Genomic DNA, 19,561 nt, shown 5'->3' with positions numbered 1-19,561 from the left:
AAGAAAAAAAGCAGAGAGGAAAACGGACCAATCAGAAGCATGTTTTCAGATTGACGCAATGGATATTAGCCTATGGGTGGGAGCCTTTCTTTATTATTAAACAGAGTGATGACTGAATAATCAAGCTGTGAATCGAGGTTTAGAGAGAAAATAATTAATTACAGACCTTTTTCATTTGATTAATTTAGAACAGGACCAAATTAATATACTTGTGAATAAAACTAATCTATAAAACTCTGGAGCATAACCCCCCCCCCCCCAAAAAAAAAAAAAAAAAACCCAGACAACTCAAGGGATGAACCACACATCTTTGTTGCAAGCTTATGGCAAAAGCACATTTGTTTCCCCCCTTTTTAGTTGATCTGAAAAGATGTCAAAGACAACATTTTACAGGCATAAAGTAGTATTTCTGCATCAAAACGATGATTACAGTGTCCTTTTCATCTTACATCATTCATTACTCTTTTATTTGGTATTTAGAGTAAAATTACAGTAAATAAGGAGAAGTATCACACAAAATGAGTATAAACAGATTTATTTGAATCTCAGACAAAATCTTGAGTAATGCATCATGCATTCTGTAAAGTACACAGCATGCAACTACGTCTTTTCATATTTCGATTCCTTCCCAGAAACAGTATAATAACGTCCTTCCAGACAATTAAAACCTATTTTAAATTTACACTTTTACTGAAGCTCGTGCGGAACACACATTCCCTGATTACAACTTAAAGTTCACATGACATTCAACATAACAGTCTTCAGTGATCCAGGAAAATCACCTGAAGCACAGTACCAGTGGAATACTATGAATCGAGTCCAGTTGGAGCACAAGGCAAAACTCGGCAGTCACAGCCAACTGGCAAGACTTGTAATCTCACCAAACCCGAAGAACAGGACGGATTCTTCTCAGGACACATCTGCGTCCCAGCTGCCATCAGACATTAACCTTCACCTGCCATTTGTATGAGCTGTCTGGGTGGGTACAGCGTGTAGTTTATTATTTTTTCATGTTTATAGTTTAAACCTCAACACTGATGCGTTTGACAGAACATGTTAGTAAATACTCAAATTGATTAAATTCACACAAAAAACCCAAATCAACGACTAAAAGGTGTAATAGGGATGAGAATCTCCAAATGTTTTTAAGGCTTTTCACCTCATTTCCTCATGTGTTTGCATTTTGAGGAGTAAGACCCTAGCTCTAGGTTTTAGAGCAAAACTAATGTTACTCCCGTGTTGCTGCAGTAGCATCACTTTGACCACTTTCAAAGAAAATCCCTCATCTTGCCGTCCGATCACTCCAGCTCCTCACAAAACTTAGACTTAACCTCGCCAACAATCGCAGTAGATCTAATGATACTATATTTAGCCATTAAGACCACAGACCTAAGCATGATGGCACTGAGCTCAGCAGCATGAATCCCCTTTGGCTGGGGATCTTTGTCGTACTCGTGAAGTTCACTCGTCATCCCGAGTTAGGCTCTTCAGTTCAGAGCGGCATGCTCCACACGGAGCTGCTGCTGGTCGTACTCTGATATGAGCTTCTTGATGTGTGCCAGTTTGTTGTGCAAGTATTCACAGCGAGCCTTGTCCTGATTGTAGTTTGGGTTAGACTGTAGTGAGGAAAGGAAAACTTGATTATTTAAAAGCGGTGGTTTTTAAAAAAAAAAAAAAAAGTGGGGAGTTTTAAGAAAGTCATTACCTTTTTAATTTTCCGATACTCTTGAAGAATTTGATTTCTAACTGTCTGCCAGGGATAAATACAGAAATGAAGATTAATTTAAATCAAGTCTGTGAAAAGTTGCAAAATAATCCTTATGTGACTATAAGATCACAGAAAAACTATAATACATCACTGTTTGTCTTCATGGTTTTGTTTATTAGGCTTCAGGAACCATGACCTAACAATTTCACCCCCCCAAATGCTGGTACAGGGGCCCCATTGTGTGTGAACGTTTGATATAGGAAAAATATGACTGAATTTGCCACATATACACGTCACTGCTCACTTTAATAAGTACACCTGTTCATCTGCTCAGTCTAATGAGCCAAAAATAAATCCTTCACCCATAGTGGCAATTCTGTAGGTGAAAATGTCTTAGTCATTGGGAATCCCCAAAGCACTCTAACATCAGTTAGAGTGCTTTGGGGGATTCCCAATGACTTTACAGGCCCAACTGCTTCGGGCCAACAAGTATAAAGAAGAGCATTGCTGAATGCACTTGCAGCCTTGAGGCACATGGATTATAGAAGCAGAAGACCTAACTTGTTGCCACTACAGGAAACTGAGGCTACAATTTGCGTAAGTTTAACAAATTTAGGCGACAGGTCATATTATGGTGTGGGGGATATTTTCTTGATACATTTTGGACGTCCTAGGAACAACTGAGCATCATTTAAACAATACAGCGTATTTGAGTATTGTTACTAACCATGTCCCTCCCTTTATGACCACAGTGTACCATCTTCTGATGGCTGCTTTCTGGAGAATAACACACTGTCACAGAGCTCAAACATTATCAAACTGGTTTCAGTTGTCACTGCACTTAATTCTGCTTCCGGTCACCAGATTTCAATCCAATGAAGCACCTTTGGGATATGGTGGAACGGCAGATTGACATCATGGATGTGCAACCGATAAATCTGCAGTAACCGTGTGATGCAATCCAACACGGACCAAAATCTCTGAAGAATGAAACTATGCCATGAAGAACCAAGGCTGTTCTTAAGACCAAAGGGGGTCCAACCTAGTACAAGTAAGGTGTACCTAATAAAGTGGACGGTATGTGTCTAATGACTAACTACAAACAGCAAAGAAAGATGAGAGGATGTTTATGCAAACTTCCTCCATTTAAAAAAAAAAAAGAAAAGAAAAATAAAGACTTTCTGTACATCTACCTTATATTTATGTGATTCATGGTGGAGTTGCTTGAGTTGTGTGTCCAAATCCATGAACTGCTGCGTCACGCTGTCAATGCGAGCGTGTAAATCTCGATACTCATTGTACTCCTTGTTAAAGTCCTGTTTGTAACTTTGTCTCTGCTCGTGGCTACAAATCACTGTGTACTTCCTGTGAAGAGGGCGGGAAAAAAGAAGAAAAGGAAATTATTGAATAAAAGTGCATTAAGACAAGTAAACAACCCCTTTTGACCATTGCAAATACTTGTTCAAATGAATGATGCTTACAATAAATAGTCTGGTGTGTCACTGTCCACTCGAAGTGCATTAGAGTCAAAAAAAATGTCAGCCGGCTCTGAAAGAAAAACAGAAACATGTCAGCTAAGTGAAAAACTAAACAAGCAGCACATGTGCTGATGAGTCAGCAGCCATTAGGCCTCACCTGTGCAGTCCAGAGAGGCTTTGCTGTTTGGATGCTCTGAGCTGGGTCTTTTTCTTTTCTCCATCCTGTCTCTCTTCTTATCCTTCTCCTTGACAAATGAATACAAATCCAAATTAGCAATGTGTCACATCAAATGGAATAACTATTAAAAGACAAATAAGGAGCAGTTTCTCACATGGTCTCTGTGTTTGTGTTTGCGCTTCTTCTTTTTTATTGTATGTTTGGTAAGATCTGGCACCGTTAGAAGGGACGGGGGGCGATCTGAGTTATCCTGAGGGTGATCTTGTGGAATTTCGGGTTCTTTCGGGGGAGCGTGAGGTGGTTCTAACCTTTTAGCCACCTTTTCTTCCTGCTGACAGACTGCTGACAAGGAGTCAATAAGTCTCTGAGGATCAAGCGATACTCTTTGCTTGTCATCTGCTGTGATGTCCTCGTGAGCTTGTTTAGAAGGCCTCGTTTTTGACTTGTCACTGGCTGCTTTGCTGGAAAAATGGGAAATCCTGGGCTTCTTGGAGGCCAAAGGGTCAGTGTATTCCTCTGGCAGGGAATGCTTTGGACGGTGTGCTGGCGAAGAGTTGGGCGTGTCTCGCAGTGGGCTGACCTGGGCCTCAGGGACAGCGAGGAGGTTCTGTTGCGGTTGAAACAGTCGCCTGCACAGAAAACACAGGGCATCAGCTTTAATTAGCATTTCCCTGGAATCCATTCTTCTTTCTTGCATGTGCTGTACAGTGCAATGCAACAGCAGAGCCCTCCAGATAAACACATAATAATATGGTAAAAAAAATAAATGATGCAAGTGTTAAATGTTTAAAAAGTCTAAATCAAAAGCACCACAATGCTATGCTTTTAGAAGCTGCCTTTATTTCACTCTGTGATCAAACATATCCCATAATTCCCCTGACTCTCCTTCTTGGTTAAATAGGCTTTACAGAGCCTGGAGGTGTCCAGTGGCTCATTGTCCTGTTATTTAAATAAATAAATGTCCCACTAAACAAACCAGATGGGATGACGTGTTGCTGCCAAATATGTTGTTTAAATGTTGCACTGAATCCTGAATAAGTCGCCAACACCATCACACCTCCTCCTCCATGCTACGTAGTGGGACCCACATATGCAAATACCATCCGTTCACCTTCTGCTTCAACCATACAGGCCTAATTCATGCAGTCTCCTCCGAACGGCTGACGGTGACACAGATCAGATAATTAAACTCTAAGATGTGGCCTCTTGCTAACTGAATTTATCCGCAGCACCAGAGCACTCGCTGTGAGAATAAGTTTCATCAGAGCCTTCGATCGCTGTGCAACTGCATTTGAAGAGAATTTCAAACTAAGACTGGTTTATGCAACCTGAGTGCTTCCTTCTGTATTATGAGTAACTACAACAGTTGAATAGGGATGTTTGCTGAATACGAACACCATCTCGGCACAATTCAACCAAGATGATATGAAGCTGGCATCAAGGATGATCATGAATGGCTTGGCACAAAAAAAGGGAACTGATTAATTTTTTTAAATGTCGATCGTTATCATCAGCCAAACTGTTACGGTAAACTTTCATTTTGGTTCAGAATTTCACAATCGCTGCATCTTCTGTCCAAATATGTCATTTCATACTCTCGAATTATCACAGCAGCTTAAAAAAAAAAAAGAAAAAAAACCCCTACATATGCAGGTCTGAACTGTTGCTGCCAGTGTAACGGTTGCTTTACATAAACATGCAAAAAGATTTTTTTGAAACTGACTCTATTTACAGAAACACAAATTTGAGAAATTACATCACTGCAGAAAAGCAACCTGTAACCCTCAAAAACACTTGGACATAATCACTGAACTCTGAAAATTTTGCCACTTTAGTGATTTACAAAGTGATGAAAATGAACTAAAATGCCAGTTATTTCCATTCCTTAAGCTTAACAAATTATAATGAAGAAACGTAGGGCCTGAGAGCTCTGCAGTAGTCATAAAGTATGAAAACAGCAGCAGGCACATCCTTATCTAAGTTACCTGACAAGGATGCGCTTGAGGAGCTGCTGGTCTCCAGAGGTGTAGCCGGGCCAGTCCTTCTGCAGCTCCTTATACAGACTGTCCTTCAGAACATATGTGCTGTCTCTACTATTAAGCTGAGCGACCTGAACACAAGCATGCACAAAAACAGGGGAGAAAAGACTTAAGACAATTGTTTTTGAGGAGTTGACTTAAGAGTTTGATTCCCAAACTGATCCATGTGTGTTCATATTCTTTACAGATTTGTCAAAGGTTGCAAAAACATAATCTTGATATTAAGGAAACCAAGAGTCACGTGCATAAAGGCAGTTTTAACACAGTCTAATGCTTGCATGTTATGTTTGTATAAAACTGGAACAGAAATACCTCCATTAGTACAGAGTCCAGCATGTTTTTGTCTCCTGCTGTCAGCCCGTCTTTCTGCAGCCTCAGAATCAACTCGGGCCTCCTGTATGGCCTTAGAGCCAGCAGGTGCATTACTCTCTCCCTGAGGGGCTTCTCTTGCAAATCACAACTGCTTCTCCTGTTTGATGCACAGGCATCTTTCTTCGGCTTGGACGCACCGACTCCCTTCTTAATGTTGCTGAGAAGAGACGAGTGTTTTGGCTTGGTGAGTCTGGCCAGAGCAGGGGCTGGGGCTCGCACTGTTACCTTCTTGCCTTCAAAGAAACAGGACATTTTTTTACATCAATGACATCAGGGGAGCACTTCCTGAGATTTCAATCATCAAAAATAACCTTGTGCTTCATTTCCTAACATGTATTGCTATTTCCAGACAGAGAAGCAAAATCAGATACTGAGGGGGAAAAGGACTTTCTTCCTGAACTTTCTCCAAAAGCAGAGATGTGGAGAAACACAAAGACAAGACCTCATTTCACCTTTCAGAAACCCACATTTAGGTTACGAAGCTGCATGCACACGCATCTCAGCGAGCAAAGCCTGCTGTCTAATTTAAGAAGTAACCACATGGTTGCACAAGCCTGTTGTAAGGAAGTTTTTTTCTCTTTTTAAGGCTTCCTCTGAAATGACAGAATCAACAAAACCCATCTACATATATACGCGTATATTTATGTGCCCTTTCGGTGAAAGCAGTTGAGACTCAGGCTATAATATATCAGTTCATACGGAAATGGTTTGGTGGTTTGTTAAAAAAAAGCTAAATCATTGGTTTCATCATGCACATTCATGTTTGAGGAACATGTGCAGAACGCAGTTTCTGTATGTGCATAGAGACCATGTATTCTTTAAAACCACTGTATCACATATAGAAAGTTTACAGATAGCTACACAAAAGGACAAAACATGCAGGAGAAAACAAGACAGGCCGTTACTATGTCACTGGTTACTACACATGTTGCCAAGGCAACCAATGCAATATGGCTGTCTGTGCTTATAAGCACAGAACAAATTTTTCTTCAGGCCAATCTTCTCGCTTAGCTGGAGTTATCTGTTGTATAACAGAGTACGCTCTGTGGACGTGCAAGTGTTTTCTATACTTCATACCCTGGTAGCGGCTTCCGTGTTTGATGACAATGGCCCCTCGGCTGCGCGTCTCCTCCTCGGCTTGGGCCATGCTCTGACGAGCTTTATCGTACGACTCATCTGTGGCTTTGACTGTCATCTTCTTCTGAATCACCCCGAGACATGACAGCTCCTCGGCGGCACTGAGAGGAGGAGAGAAGACAGCGTGTACAGACAGCGACCTGACAGTGCTTTAACGACTCCTTGCAAAGGTTATCCGTGTCAAATAAAAGATTGTTTCTCAGGACGCAGTTGCTTTAGGTAGTGTTCAGTTAGATGCATGCTGGACTACTTGTCTGCCTCGCCAATACATGACATTTAAATCCACTTCAGTGCATTTCTATGCTTATGCAGTCAGGAACCCTGAATTTTCTCTGGCATTTAAAGGCAGAGAAACGTTAGCAGCAGGGTAACTTTCACACAGCAGCAGGGGGCAGAGACATTTGAAAAGATTAATACTCATTGAGGCAGTCAGTTATTTCTACATCTATAATACTAAGTAAACATATAATCATTTAACCACCTCAGACAAAACAATACAGTTAAAGCCTTACAACTCTATTTTAATCTGAAAACTCTTCCTATATCGAAACTGATGCTTTTTGCTGCCTTTACCTGGTGCTGAGCTGTTTGATGCAGTCAAAGCTTCCGTGGGGATTATCACGGGCAACATTAGTTACACCAAAGGTGAAATTCCTGACTTCATCTCTATTTTCCGAACAAGGGATGGTGATTCTCTGTAATATGAATAGGGAAAGAAGAAAAAGAGCAGATTGAGATTGAAAGATTGAGATTTATCAGCTTTAAAATGTGTTAGGATCGCTTTGTGTCAGCAGTAAGACGTCCTTCTTACCCCTTCATTTCCACTAAAACAGATGGTGGGTTGGGCCGACCAGCCCTGTGGTGGGGGGGGAAAAAAAAGAAAGAAAGAGAGAAAACATTAGATGTGTGCATCTTTAAAACCCCACAAGCATTAACATACTGACTCGTTTTCTCACAACCCTCTTTGTATGAGTGCTTCATTTGCTAACGTTGACAACGTCAAACAAATGCTTAACCTTAAACTTGTGGAGTCCAGTTATAATAGTTTCCACAAGGTTAGCAGATGCCACAAGTATAGTAAAACAAGCCCACACATATACATATAGAGCAGGGCAGTAGAGGATGTTTTGTGGTCTGCACTATTCATCTGAATGCTTCTGGTGGTTTTCTGGCTGCTAGTAGCCCATTTTCATTTTGTTTTGTGTACTGTTATTCTTCGTAATTGTGAACAGCATTTCAGAGAATTTTCCAACATCTTTTTTTCTCACAACCCCACACCAGCTTGCAAGTGAAGGTAGTATCCCTTCTTTTGCAGCGGCCCAGTAAGGGTCTGATTACAGGTCTCAAGTGCTACAGTTGGAAGATTATTTATGTATTCATTTATTTATTTATTTTTGAACAGGGTTATCGATTTAGAAAGATGTGAGCTTTCCTAATTAGCTCTTAACCTGCATAGTGCACACCAACTGTATATAAGATATAAGACAATGCTGTTGTGACATCATCCATTGGTTAGTGAGGCCCATCCCTCTCTTGCTGTCTATAAACAGCGAGGGATATGATGGAAAAACAAGGGAGATATGCCACTTTACTGTCCCTCTGGACACTTATTGAATCGTGCTGTATTGAATAAGCTGTGAAACTAGTAATTGAAACCATAAAGTTATCAGACAACCATATAATAAGGGTACAGATCAAGTGAGCAGCAGGGTCATTTTCCAATAGACTTCTAGAACTGGACTTCTTCCTGAAACTAGAAAAGTCACCTCCTGCTGGCCATTAAAATGAATGCATGTTAAGTCACTGTTAAGCTCTGTACTTGCTTCACTTTCACCACCCAGAAGCTACTTCCCCCTCCTACTTAGGAATCCGAAAGAGAAAAAGAAACCCTACACCCATTGCGTTCATATCAAGAACAAACCCAGTCCTATTAATAAACTCAGGATATTAAACAAGCATGTCAGGTATTATTTGAGTGCTCAGTTCCCATTTAAACAGATGGGTACATGCACCATTGTCTGCTCCAGGTCCTGCTGCTCCTCCATCCCCTTGCACTGGCTAAGGTCAATAAGCAGCTCCACAGATAAAAATATGATGAAACACAGTATCATCTCTCACAGGGAGCGAACTAGCCAAAGTGACACGTTTGCAGCAGGGATGGAAAGTATGTGATGACTCGATTCTGACCTTTGCATAAGTCCACCTGTTGATGAGTGCAGAGAAAGTGAGGTGGCTGCTAGTACAGAGTAAGGTGTGGAGGTGTTTTTTGGGTTTTTCTTTTTTGGTATCTGTGATCCAGCCAAGTAGGATTTGAATAGACATGCTTAAAGCTAAATAAAGAACCTAAATGCATGCTCAGAAACACTGATATATGCATATTACAGCCTGCTCCTCATCAGGTGCTTTCCCCCCTCGATCTCATCACAGCTGTATTACGCTGAAAGTGAGGACATGACATGAGCAGCGTGGTTTCCACCTTTCATCAGAAAAGCTTGTAGCTGTCATTTCTTCACTGAGGAGTTTCCTATCTGTATTAGGAGGAATTAGTGCATTGAGGAAGTGTACATGACTGTTCTCTGCTTTACACTTCCTGCAGCGTCTGATTCATTTATGATTAACTGGGTCAAATGTTTGCCTGAGTTCGTCCATCTGTCTTCTGATCTTTATGATATTCAGCAAATTAAAAAAAGAAAAATAAATCACACAAGTACTCCATGTCTTTAAATCCAATTCAGAATATCCTCCCACAACTAACCTCCCTTCCTCCCCCCTACACACACAGCCTGTCCTCCTTTTTCCTTTCTCCTCTCCTCGACCCCGGCACTGATTAGCATTCCTAGTACTTTGCCAGCAGCTTGTGAGCAGTGGGCCAGCAGCTCGTTACAAACATCAGCACACAGGGAAACGCTTCTGCGTTGTATTATGCAACATGCATTTCCATTTCATAGCTTGAAAAGGGGGGAGCTTGTAGGAGTCAACAACCGGGGAAGGTAGTGGTGAACTTCGGCCGAAATTTAAAGCACACACAAAAAACAAACCCGCGTTTAGTATCACTTCGTCTTTTCCTTTGTTAAAAAACCCAAAAATTGTTCCTTTGACAAAGTGGTACGTTAAATTTAAATGTCAGTGTACTTAACTGTAATTATTTGAAGAGAAAATACTTTAGAAAATGACCCACCTTGCCGTTTTGGAAGGTATTAATGGCTGTTGCCGCGCTGTCAGTGAGTTTTACGTGAAAAACGGAGATGTTACCGCCGCGGCTCAGTTTGCCGCTGGACAGCCCGTAACACTGGTTCTCCTTTAACGCCGACATGCCGCCGCAAATCCCGCCCTGCCAGCCTTATTCCGGACCGCACGAATCCGACATAAATAAACAAACATTGGCCAGACGGTCCGGAGAGAGAAAGAGCTGAACTGCACCGTGTGGCTGCTCCTCCGCCGCGCGCTATTCTGGAGTAGATCGCATTACGTCATGACGGCTGAAGTCAGAGCACATTTTATTGGCCCACCGACATAAATAAACCATTACGTAGGGCTTTACGTAACCACCTCTACTGTTTTTTTCTACTTCCCCTCTCACTATGCTAATTCTCTTTCTTTGGCATGATGAGGGTACTTTGCACAGTGAGTGCGAGGACACAGGTGATTTTGTTTCAGCGATTTATAAACGGCTGGATGGAGATTTATCTGAGCGAAATACTGATACAAGTATTATTAATTTACGCTGATTTTTTGGGTACTTTTTTACATGTCAAGAATAAAAGGGTGTGAGCAAGACAAACCTAATATTTTAAGCAATGATTGCTATCCATATAGAATAAACAATGTGTTTAGAAATGAGGAAGTTAGGATGTCTGGTTAGCACGTTTGTGCACAGCTATAGAGAGGAAGTAGGTTTTCTCTAACCACCTTTTCTTTTAAACTACATTACAATTTGAGTACAATTTGACTAACTGACAACTACTCTGTTGTAAAAGCGGACTACACATTAAAGTTCCAGTATATTAAAACAAATCTAACCACAACTCTCAGCTTAGATTAAACAAAAATGGGATGCAAAATGGTCACAAGCCATTACATGATATTCCTAATATATGACAACATTAAAAATATCATGTGTTTATGGCGACCATTAACAAAACGTGTGCTTTGCCTGTGTTGTGCATGTAAAAGTTAATCTTAAATCTACATCCACCTGTGGAATCAGACAGACTAAGAGATCTGTGATGTATACTCAGGTTAGTGGCGACAGCAGTACAAGTGTTGAGACATCTCTCATTTCTTAATAGTCTGCGTCCAAGGAGCCAGACTTTCTTGTAATTTTAAAAAAAAAAATTGGCTTGAGCAATATTTCATCAGGCTCTCTGTAGGTCTTTTAAATGTTTTCATCAGACATTGGCTGCTTTTTCACTGATTTTCAGTCCATTCCTTGCACCTGATCATTTTCTGATGAATGTTTATGTTTGTTCTTGTTTGTTAAGCTGCTTAACACTGACCTTCGAATCATTCAAGTATAAAAAAAGGCACCTAACTCAAGGGACGGACTGCTGTTGTGACGACACGTAACAGACATCTTAGCAAAGAACCAATTTTACATTATATCTTTAGACACGTGTCTCTAGCCGCCTGTTGCAAAACAGAATTTGTGCAATTTTTTTGGGCTGAATCACCGCTACAATGCTCACAATTACAACTCTAAGTGATGCATTTAAATTTTTTGACTAGTAACATCAAGATATAAATGTGGCACCATGTGACAGTTCAACACGTGCTGAAATATAATGCAGAGTGGCTCTGAGGGAATCTACATTCTCAGCTTTTCTTGGTGGATTTTGTCACTGCTGAGTCACACATATAGAGATAATTTAGTCTTCTGTGTTTGTCTTTTTCCAGCTGTGAGAGACCCAGTGAAACAATTCCAGAAACCAAATGCTTCCCAGCAAATTTTAACAAGATAATGTTGTATTTTTAGGTGTTAATAATTACAATCTTAATGATTTAATTTTGCCTATTTTAGTTAGATGTGGTGGACATGTATCACTGGAATTTCCCTTGAAGGGCTTATTTAGGAGGTGGTTGTCATTTCACATTGGTGTAACCATGACAAAATGATGTTACTAGGTACTCATTCAAAATGTGCCTCTTCAGAATGCTGCAGCATGAGTGAGTGTTGAAGTCATTCCCAGCAGGAGGAATGGGGTGTGTCAGGCGATGCAATGACTCAATAACACTGCATTTTGGACTGCAATCCATATATATGTATCTAAATGGATATTAAATGCTCAAGCTGATATTTCACATTGTTTTGCACACAGCTTGTCACACACACAGATGAAGTTTTCATTTAACATATGCACCTTTGGGAAAGTGAGCCAGCTGACATTTACTATAGATAGCACCCCAAAAAACTTTGACAGATAATACGTTTGCATACAGTTCAAAACCAGCCTGTTGCTCTATTACATCTCTGTAGATAGAAGACAAGATCTTTAAGGATTTTGCATGCTGAGATAACCTTTTCAAAAAGGGAGATGATTGCTGCTTTTTGAGGCTCTACTGTGTAGTAAAGCTTTTAGCCCTCAATACTAAAAATAATGTAAATACCATAAGACACAGTGCTGCTTGTTTCACACTGCCTTATAAACATGTTATACATGCTGCTTTTGCTCCGGGCTAAATCTGTTTGCTTGACCTAATTGTGGTTTGGCCCAAGTACACAACCGGTGTGCAATTTTCTGAAATGTTTATCTACTGTCTCTTCCTCCTTCTTTCTCTCATTCAAATCAAAAGTATGTACACAAAAATGAAAGTACACACACTTTCATTCATAACATTTTATGTGTCGGGACATAAAAATACAATTTTACCTTCGGCAGGTCGGATCAACTACATAACACAACAAGTAATTATATATTTAACAAAAATTCAGCCACTTTGCAGGAGCAGTATACAAAAACTAAATGTAAACACCAGCCAGGTGCTGCTAATCAAATGCACTCGATTATCCAAGTGTGAGTGTGAGCACCTCTATTATATCCAGATTCTTTCTGATTTATAGTCTTAGCTCTCACCAGTTTTATTTGACACAGTTTGATTAACTGAATTCATTTGTATTTCAATCAAAAGTTCAGTATTGGAAGCAGTATTACACTCATCTGCATTTTCATACACTCTCCTTCATATTTGAGGTTTTATATATCAACATATCTTAAAATTAGCTAAATACAATCTCGTATGAACAACAAATTACATTTTATTTTACATGTAAAATATAAAAATATAGTACAACTTTACTGCTTCTACAGGAATTAAGAGGGTAGGTTGTGAGCGTCTCTATAAAAAAAAGCAGAAGTCATTGCTTTGAAGAAGCAGTTGTTGCTGCCTGTCAGTCTGGGAAAGGTTACAAAGTTTTCAATTTGAAAGATTATTCACAAAATATTCAAGATAACTGTATCACCCTGAGAGGGAATGTCCCGACCTGACCGAATTGACCTTGAGGACAGATTGTGTAATACTCAAAGAAACTGCAAAAATACAAAGAACTACATCTCAGACTCTACAGGCCTCAGTTAGCATCTTAAATATTGAAGTTCACGACAGCACAGTTAGAAAAAAGACTGAAAAGGTATGATTTGTTTAGAAGAAGCGAAAGCCTCTTTTCTGTAAAAAAAGAACATGGCAGCACGGCTTAGGTTTGAAAAACGGTCCTCCACCAGGATGATTCACTTAATTGTTCACTGGTGTAACTATTAAGTAGGTCAATGACCTACTTAATGGTCATTGTAGTAGGTCTGAATAATGTCACATTATATTCTAATGTGTTGTTCTTTTGAGGTCATATTTACCTAATTTATCCCGATAAGAACTGTATAGGTGTACTTCTTTTTACCATGACTGTATATTAACAGCCGCTTAGTGCTCTGAAAGAACAAAAGATTAAAATACAAACAACAGAAGTGCGTCAAAAATGTTCAGATACAAATGAGCTGCCATGAGTTTAATGTGTGAGCCTGCTTAGCCTTAGTTCGGTTTCTCATCTATGTCTCCCTGCCAGTGTTTGAACACAGATGGTCTCAAAGCAGATGAGAACTGTTCAAAGCTGACTCATATCAAAGGCCCTCTGGCTCTTTTGAAGTGTAGTGTTTGCAACAGGTGACATTTTGGGCTTAAAACCATTTATGACTTTGAACAGTAGCCGTGGGCTGAACCTCCCTTTGACCCAGAAGGTAAGGAGAGGACAGATCAGGACGGAGGGAGACAGAGACCGAGGGAGTACATGAAAGTTAGTATCCTATCACTTCATGTTCGGCTGATTGCTGCAGGCCAGCGACACGAGGACGCTTCATGCAGAAAACCAAGCTAGTAAAGAATCAGGATAAAATTCGGAGCAGGGTAGTAGGGTTTTTTTTTTGCATCGTATCTAGATAACTTGAAGATGACTGCTGTCTTTGTGTTTTGTTGAAGAAGACAGACTGAACAGAAAAATTAAGGTAAGAATGATGTTGAATGTAGGTACTTTGTAGATACTCTGCTCATCCATTAAAAATTTCACTGATATTAGAAGAAAATTTTAAAATGACATAAGGAAGAAAATCGAAAATCTTTCCCCAGTCTTCTTTAAATTTACTTTTTATAAGTATCTCTGTTGCTTGCACACCTCTGATGTAGAATTTCTGCACATCTGAATGAGCGACAGGTGCATGAGAGGACGACTGCTGACACAGACACTAAATAGCCAAAAGCATTCACTCATCTGCCTTCATGCACATATGACAGCCCATCCTTATCCAAGGATTTAATATGATGTCGGCCCACTTTGTAGCTAAAGTAGCTTCAACTCTTCTGGGTAGGCTTTCCACAAGGTTTAGGAGTGTTTATGGGAATTTGTGATAATTCTTGCAGAAGCATATTTGTGAGGTCAGACACTGATGTTGGATGAGAAGGCCTGGCTCGCAGTCTCTGCTCTAATTTATCTCAAATGTGTTCTGTCTGGTTGAAGTCAGGACTCTGTGCAGGCCAGTCTAGTTCTTCCACACCAAACTCGCTCATCCGTGTCTTTATGTTACCTGGTTAGTGCACTGGTGCACAGACATGTGGGAACAGGAAGGGGTCATCACTAGAAAAACATTCTCTATGCATGCTTCTTGAACTAATCAGGTGAACATATGAAGTTTGCAGGTCTGTAGAGATTGACTCTGCAGAAAGTTGAGGACTTAATTTTAAACACCTGTGGCCATGGAAGTTATTGGAACACCTGAATTCAATTATTTGGATGTATGAGTGAATACTTTTGGCAATATAGTGCATGTGCATGTCATAGTAATCCAATTAGTGCTCTGATTACAGGATTGAGGCATTTCTGCATCTATATATATGATATGATATTATTAGTATCAGAATGATAAATGACTGAATGCCCTACAGCGGCGATGTTGGACCCTCTGTCAGACTGTAGCCCGCTCATCAGTGCAGCATCCTCTGGGAAGCTCCGTCTGGTCCGTCTGCTGGTAGACGGTGGAGCAGAGGTAAATGGGCGCAACCCTAAAGGAGAGACAGCTCTGCTGGCTGCCTGCAAGGCCCTGAGAGGGGAGCCTGCTGGGTCTGAGACAATTAAGCTCCTCACATACCTCCTCCAGAACAAGGTCAGTCCTCAGTGACAAATAGTCACCATTAAATACAGACACTTGAATGTAAACATGTGCATACAAGTTCAGCAGTTTATTGACTTAGGTGTATTTTTAATGCATAAAAAACTGTACTTGCTCTAAGAGAGGAGAACTTTTAATGCATAGTAAACAGGCTTGTGATCTATCCAGCTCTGCTTGTGTACCCCATCCAACTAAAAGGGTGTTCCTGAACATGCTGGCACCGGAGAACAGAATATAACACACTGTGAGTCACAGTTGAGAGCCACAACACAAAAGCAACAGTGCCAGATCAGTTCTAATTAAGAGAGCATTAGCCAAATTGCACAGAGTTCTGCTAAATTTGGTTTCTATAAAATATACACTTGAGCTTTCCGAGTGACTCCTAACACCGGACCATGTCCCTTCTGGGATAACCATTTATCACTGAATTAATCACTCAATTGGATCTTTTGCACTGATCAGGCAGATCCTAATGCACAAGACCGGGCGGGGCGTACTGCGCTGATGTACGCCTGTATGGAGCGTGCGGGAGCTCAGGTCGCAGCCACACTCCTTGCTGCAGGAGCCGACCCAAGCATGGAGGATTACTCTGGAGCCTCAGCTTTGGTCTACGCCATCAACGCGCAGCATCAGCCTACTCTGAAGGTTAGTAAGGAGCAAAGAAAAAATGAAATGAAGTGTGAATCAATACATTTAAAGGATGGAAGAGGATATTATGAGGTTTTGCATTGTTTATAAGTTAGGGTTTTAACCCTATACCATCCTAAGATGGAGTTCATTTCAATTAATTGATATAATTTAGTTCATTTTAAATGATTATCATTAAAACTACCAGGATGTAATAGAACTCCAAAAGAAGGAGATTTCAACACCTCCACAAGACCTGTAAAGTTACTTTACCAGCATTCTTGTACTTCAGGTATTGATGGATGCATGTCAGGTCAGAGGTCGTGACATCATCATCATTGCCACGGAGGTGGGTGTGCATGGAGGCCCTGTGACCAGACGCTATCTGAATGTTCTCCCATCCCCAAACACCTCACCGGTGTCCTGCATGTCCCCATCTGACATAGTCCTGAAGACAGGCTCGCCAAACTCACCCGAGGGCGAAAACATCTTCAACTTCAGAGCAACAAGTGAGTAATGAGCTTTGTTTACAGGAAAATGCCTTGGTTTAATTGAATTATGGTGTATCCCACACCAGCAGGCTGTACACTGAAATGGCTGTACACCTTCAATGTCTTAAATAAAAAGAACTGGGTGCATACATTTGAATTTATTTTGGAATTTCTCTAATCCCCAAGTTATTAAGACATATCTGAATAACTTGTACTTACATACAACCGTTTGAACTGATGATATTGGAATATGCAGTTGTTTAGAAATGGCTCAGAGAGACATTACCAGTTTGTTTGAATCTTCAGTTCTATTTCTTAGATCTTCAGTGAGTTCCTTGTATACTTGAAAAAAAACTTGTGCATCCAATTCTTGTTTTTTAAAGTCAATAAAGATGTCTGCTGTATAATCATTCCACCCTGGAAAAAGCAGAATTCAAAGGAAATCATTAAAAGCCGAAAATGATCTTGACAGCCATGCCCGTGATGACTCCATGTAAACTTCTGACCACAACTGTATTTAAAGACACTGACACGACTGTTGGTTTTAGTTAAAGTTCCAACAAAGCTGCACTTCTGACCACACCAAACCAGTCAGAACTGCTACTGCAGCCCTCACGGCATTTTCCATCTGAACAGAAACATTTCATCACAGGACGAGTTCTGATTTTCAGAGACGCTTCTCTTTAAAGGATTAGCGGACCCGATCCATGTCAACAAAACACTCCCCCCACAGCATAACGGATTCCCTAACCGGCTCTGAATAATATTATCAGAGTTGTCTGGCTATACCGCCTTAAAACAGATCAATACTGCAATCTCTATATGCAGACACTTGCCTCTCCTGGATAATAGCAGATCAGCACTGAACAAAAACAAGTCTAGACAGATGAGAATAAATGCCTTGTGGTTGAAATCATTAGCTGCACGCTCATTCCCGAGGAGAGAAAATGAACATGTGTTGCCAGGGTGAGTGAAGCTTGTAATGAAGGAAGCTACAGGTCCCGTCTATGAACTCGATTTGTACCATAGAAGCAGAGTGAATAAAGACAGATGGTTGTTATGGGAAAGATGTGTCATGTGAGGGTAAGTGATGAACTGGGGAAAACCTGGCTGAATATTTTTAGAATTTATAGCACACGCTATGCACAACATATTTATATGAATGTGTAGCTTTGCCTCGCTTTATTCTGGACTGAAATAGGATGGATTGCCATGGCTTCCTGCGTGGCACTGTGAGAGGTGTTCAAAGTGGGCAGATGTAAATCACAGGGACAGAGATATCACAATGTGACGACTGCTGCAGCTTATATCTTCTAAACAAGACATTATCAGTGACTTTTATCATAGATGTTCACCTTTTTTAAGACACTATATTGGTAGATTAAAAGCCTTATATGTATCCAACAGGGAGCCAGCTTTATGACAAATATGAAGAAACATTACAGCAACAGAGAAAGGATGCCTCTTCTCAACAGCTTCTACATCTATGATTTTAACCCCTAAAACTGACTTCTTTTCTTCCTCCAGGCCAACGAGGAAGTAGCAGCAGCATTAGCAGCAGACGTCCCTCCTGTGAACCACTGAGCCGGTGCAGCTCTCCCCCTCTCAGACAGAGAATATCATCTGAACCCTGGCTAGCGATTCACAACCTGGCCTGTCTGAACAGAGCTTATGAGGAGGGCAGGAGGGAGAGGAGCCCACAGGAGGAGAGAGACAGAGAGGATTTGAGAGGGGAGAGAGGAAGGAGTAAGGGTGAGGAAAAGGAGGAAGAAGAAAAGGAGTCCCATTTTGATCAGTCCAGAGTGGAAGAGAGGAGAAGAGGCAAGGTTCAAAGGAGAGATAACGGATATGGAGGAGAGGATTACAGCCGCAGCCATGAGGATTTCTCTTTGAAGACTTCTCATTTTGTCGTCTCGCTCACTGAGATGAGCTCGACTCATGCAACGCCCGGCAGCGTGGTCCTCAAACGATGTGTCACTCCTGCAGGGTCACTCTCAGACAAAAAGCTCCCCACCGGCCTGCCCCCTCACTCCCAGCTCCGCAGGAATACCCTCCCCTCTGTCGCAGTCGACCCTCCTCTACTTGACCTCCCTCCTTTGGGAAGCCAATCCACATCTCACCTCCAGGTTCCAACCCAGGTTTCACCAGCCAAAAGCAGAACCATGGTGTTTCTGCCTCACCCACCCAGCTCCTCTCCTCCCTCTAGAGCATCAGTGAGGCCAGCTCTACTCCCTCCACTGCCCTCAGCTTCCTCCGTCACCTCACTGGTTCCTCCTTCTGCCTCCTGCTACAACGAGAGAAACAGGAGGTCACTGCGTCGTCACTCGGTGCAGCTTGAACAGCTAAAAGGAGGAACACGGATGAACTATTTAGACATGTGAGACCATATTATATTTGAAGGATAATGGTCCCAGCATCATTTTTACAAGTTAGGTTCACCAGTACTTGGACTAGTTTTAGCCTCTACTGTATAATCATGGGAAGAGAAAAGTTTGGAGAAGGAACTGTCTCAAACAAGAAGTTTGAGACAGGCCAAAGCAAAAAATGTTATAAATATAATTGAAAGAGCCAAAGGTAATGGTAAAATTATCTGGCAACACTTAAATAAATTACTTGGCCGTCATTCAAACAAAAGTAAAAACACAATTGAACTTTATGTAAATAACTCTATTGTTAGAGAGCCTCTATCTATTGCCAGTAACTTAAACACTTTCTTTATTTCATCTGTTAAGGAGATCAGTCAGAGCTTTGACTCAGTCATATGCTCTGATAATGTGAATGATGTTGGTCAAAATTTGTTCACCATCACTCATATTTCAGACACTGAAGTTGCTAAACTAATTACAGGTTTAAAACAATCAAAAGCATTTGATGTATATGGTA

General features: G+C 40.9%; 2 protein-coding genes across 2 annotated transcripts; one reads left to right on the top strand and one right to left on the bottom strand.

The window, feature by feature from the left end:
- Positions 1–565: 565 nt before the first annotated feature.
- LOC146612271 (RNA polymerase II elongation factor ELL-like) lies at positions 566–10,354 on the bottom strand. The gene is made up of 12 exons (XM_085343136.1): positions 10,091–10,354; positions 7,724–7,768; positions 7,486–7,607; positions 6,853–7,013; positions 5,716–6,008; positions 5,350–5,474; positions 3,519–3,993; positions 3,344–3,431; positions 3,190–3,256; positions 2,902–3,073; positions 1,706–1,750; positions 566–1,616 (listed from the first exon to the last, which is right to left on the bottom strand). Exons 1-12 carry the CDS (start codon positions 10,223–10,225, stop codon positions 1,488–1,490), a joined length of 1,857 nt encoding a protein of 618 aa, XP_085199262.1. The 5' UTR covers positions 10,226–10,354; the 3' UTR covers positions 566–1,487.
- A 4,987-nt stretch (positions 10,355–15,341) lies between these two features.
- LOC146612270 (ankyrin repeat domain-containing protein 34C) lies at positions 15,342–19,059 on the top strand. Its single transcript, XM_085342482.1, has 4 exons — positions 15,342–15,554; positions 16,023–16,205; positions 16,480–16,696; positions 18,206–19,059. The coding sequence occupies exons 1-4, from the start codon at positions 15,342–15,344 to the stop codon at positions 19,057–19,059; spliced, it is 1,467 nt and encodes a 488-aa protein (XP_085198608.1).
- The last annotated feature ends 502 nt before the right edge of the window (positions 19,060–19,561 follow it).

Source organism: Diplotaxodon limnothrissa, linkage group LG19, assembly GCF_057381915.1.
Source record: "Diplotaxodon limnothrissa isolate DT_005_m linkage group LG19, D_limnothrissa_male_GT1.1, whole genome shotgun sequence".
NCBI classification, from domain to species: domain Eukaryota; kingdom Metazoa; phylum Chordata; class Actinopteri; order Cichliformes; family Cichlidae; genus Diplotaxodon; species Diplotaxodon limnothrissa.
The sequence above is the reverse complement of the archived record's forward strand: the minus strand, read 5'-3'. Positions and strand labels throughout refer to the sequence as shown.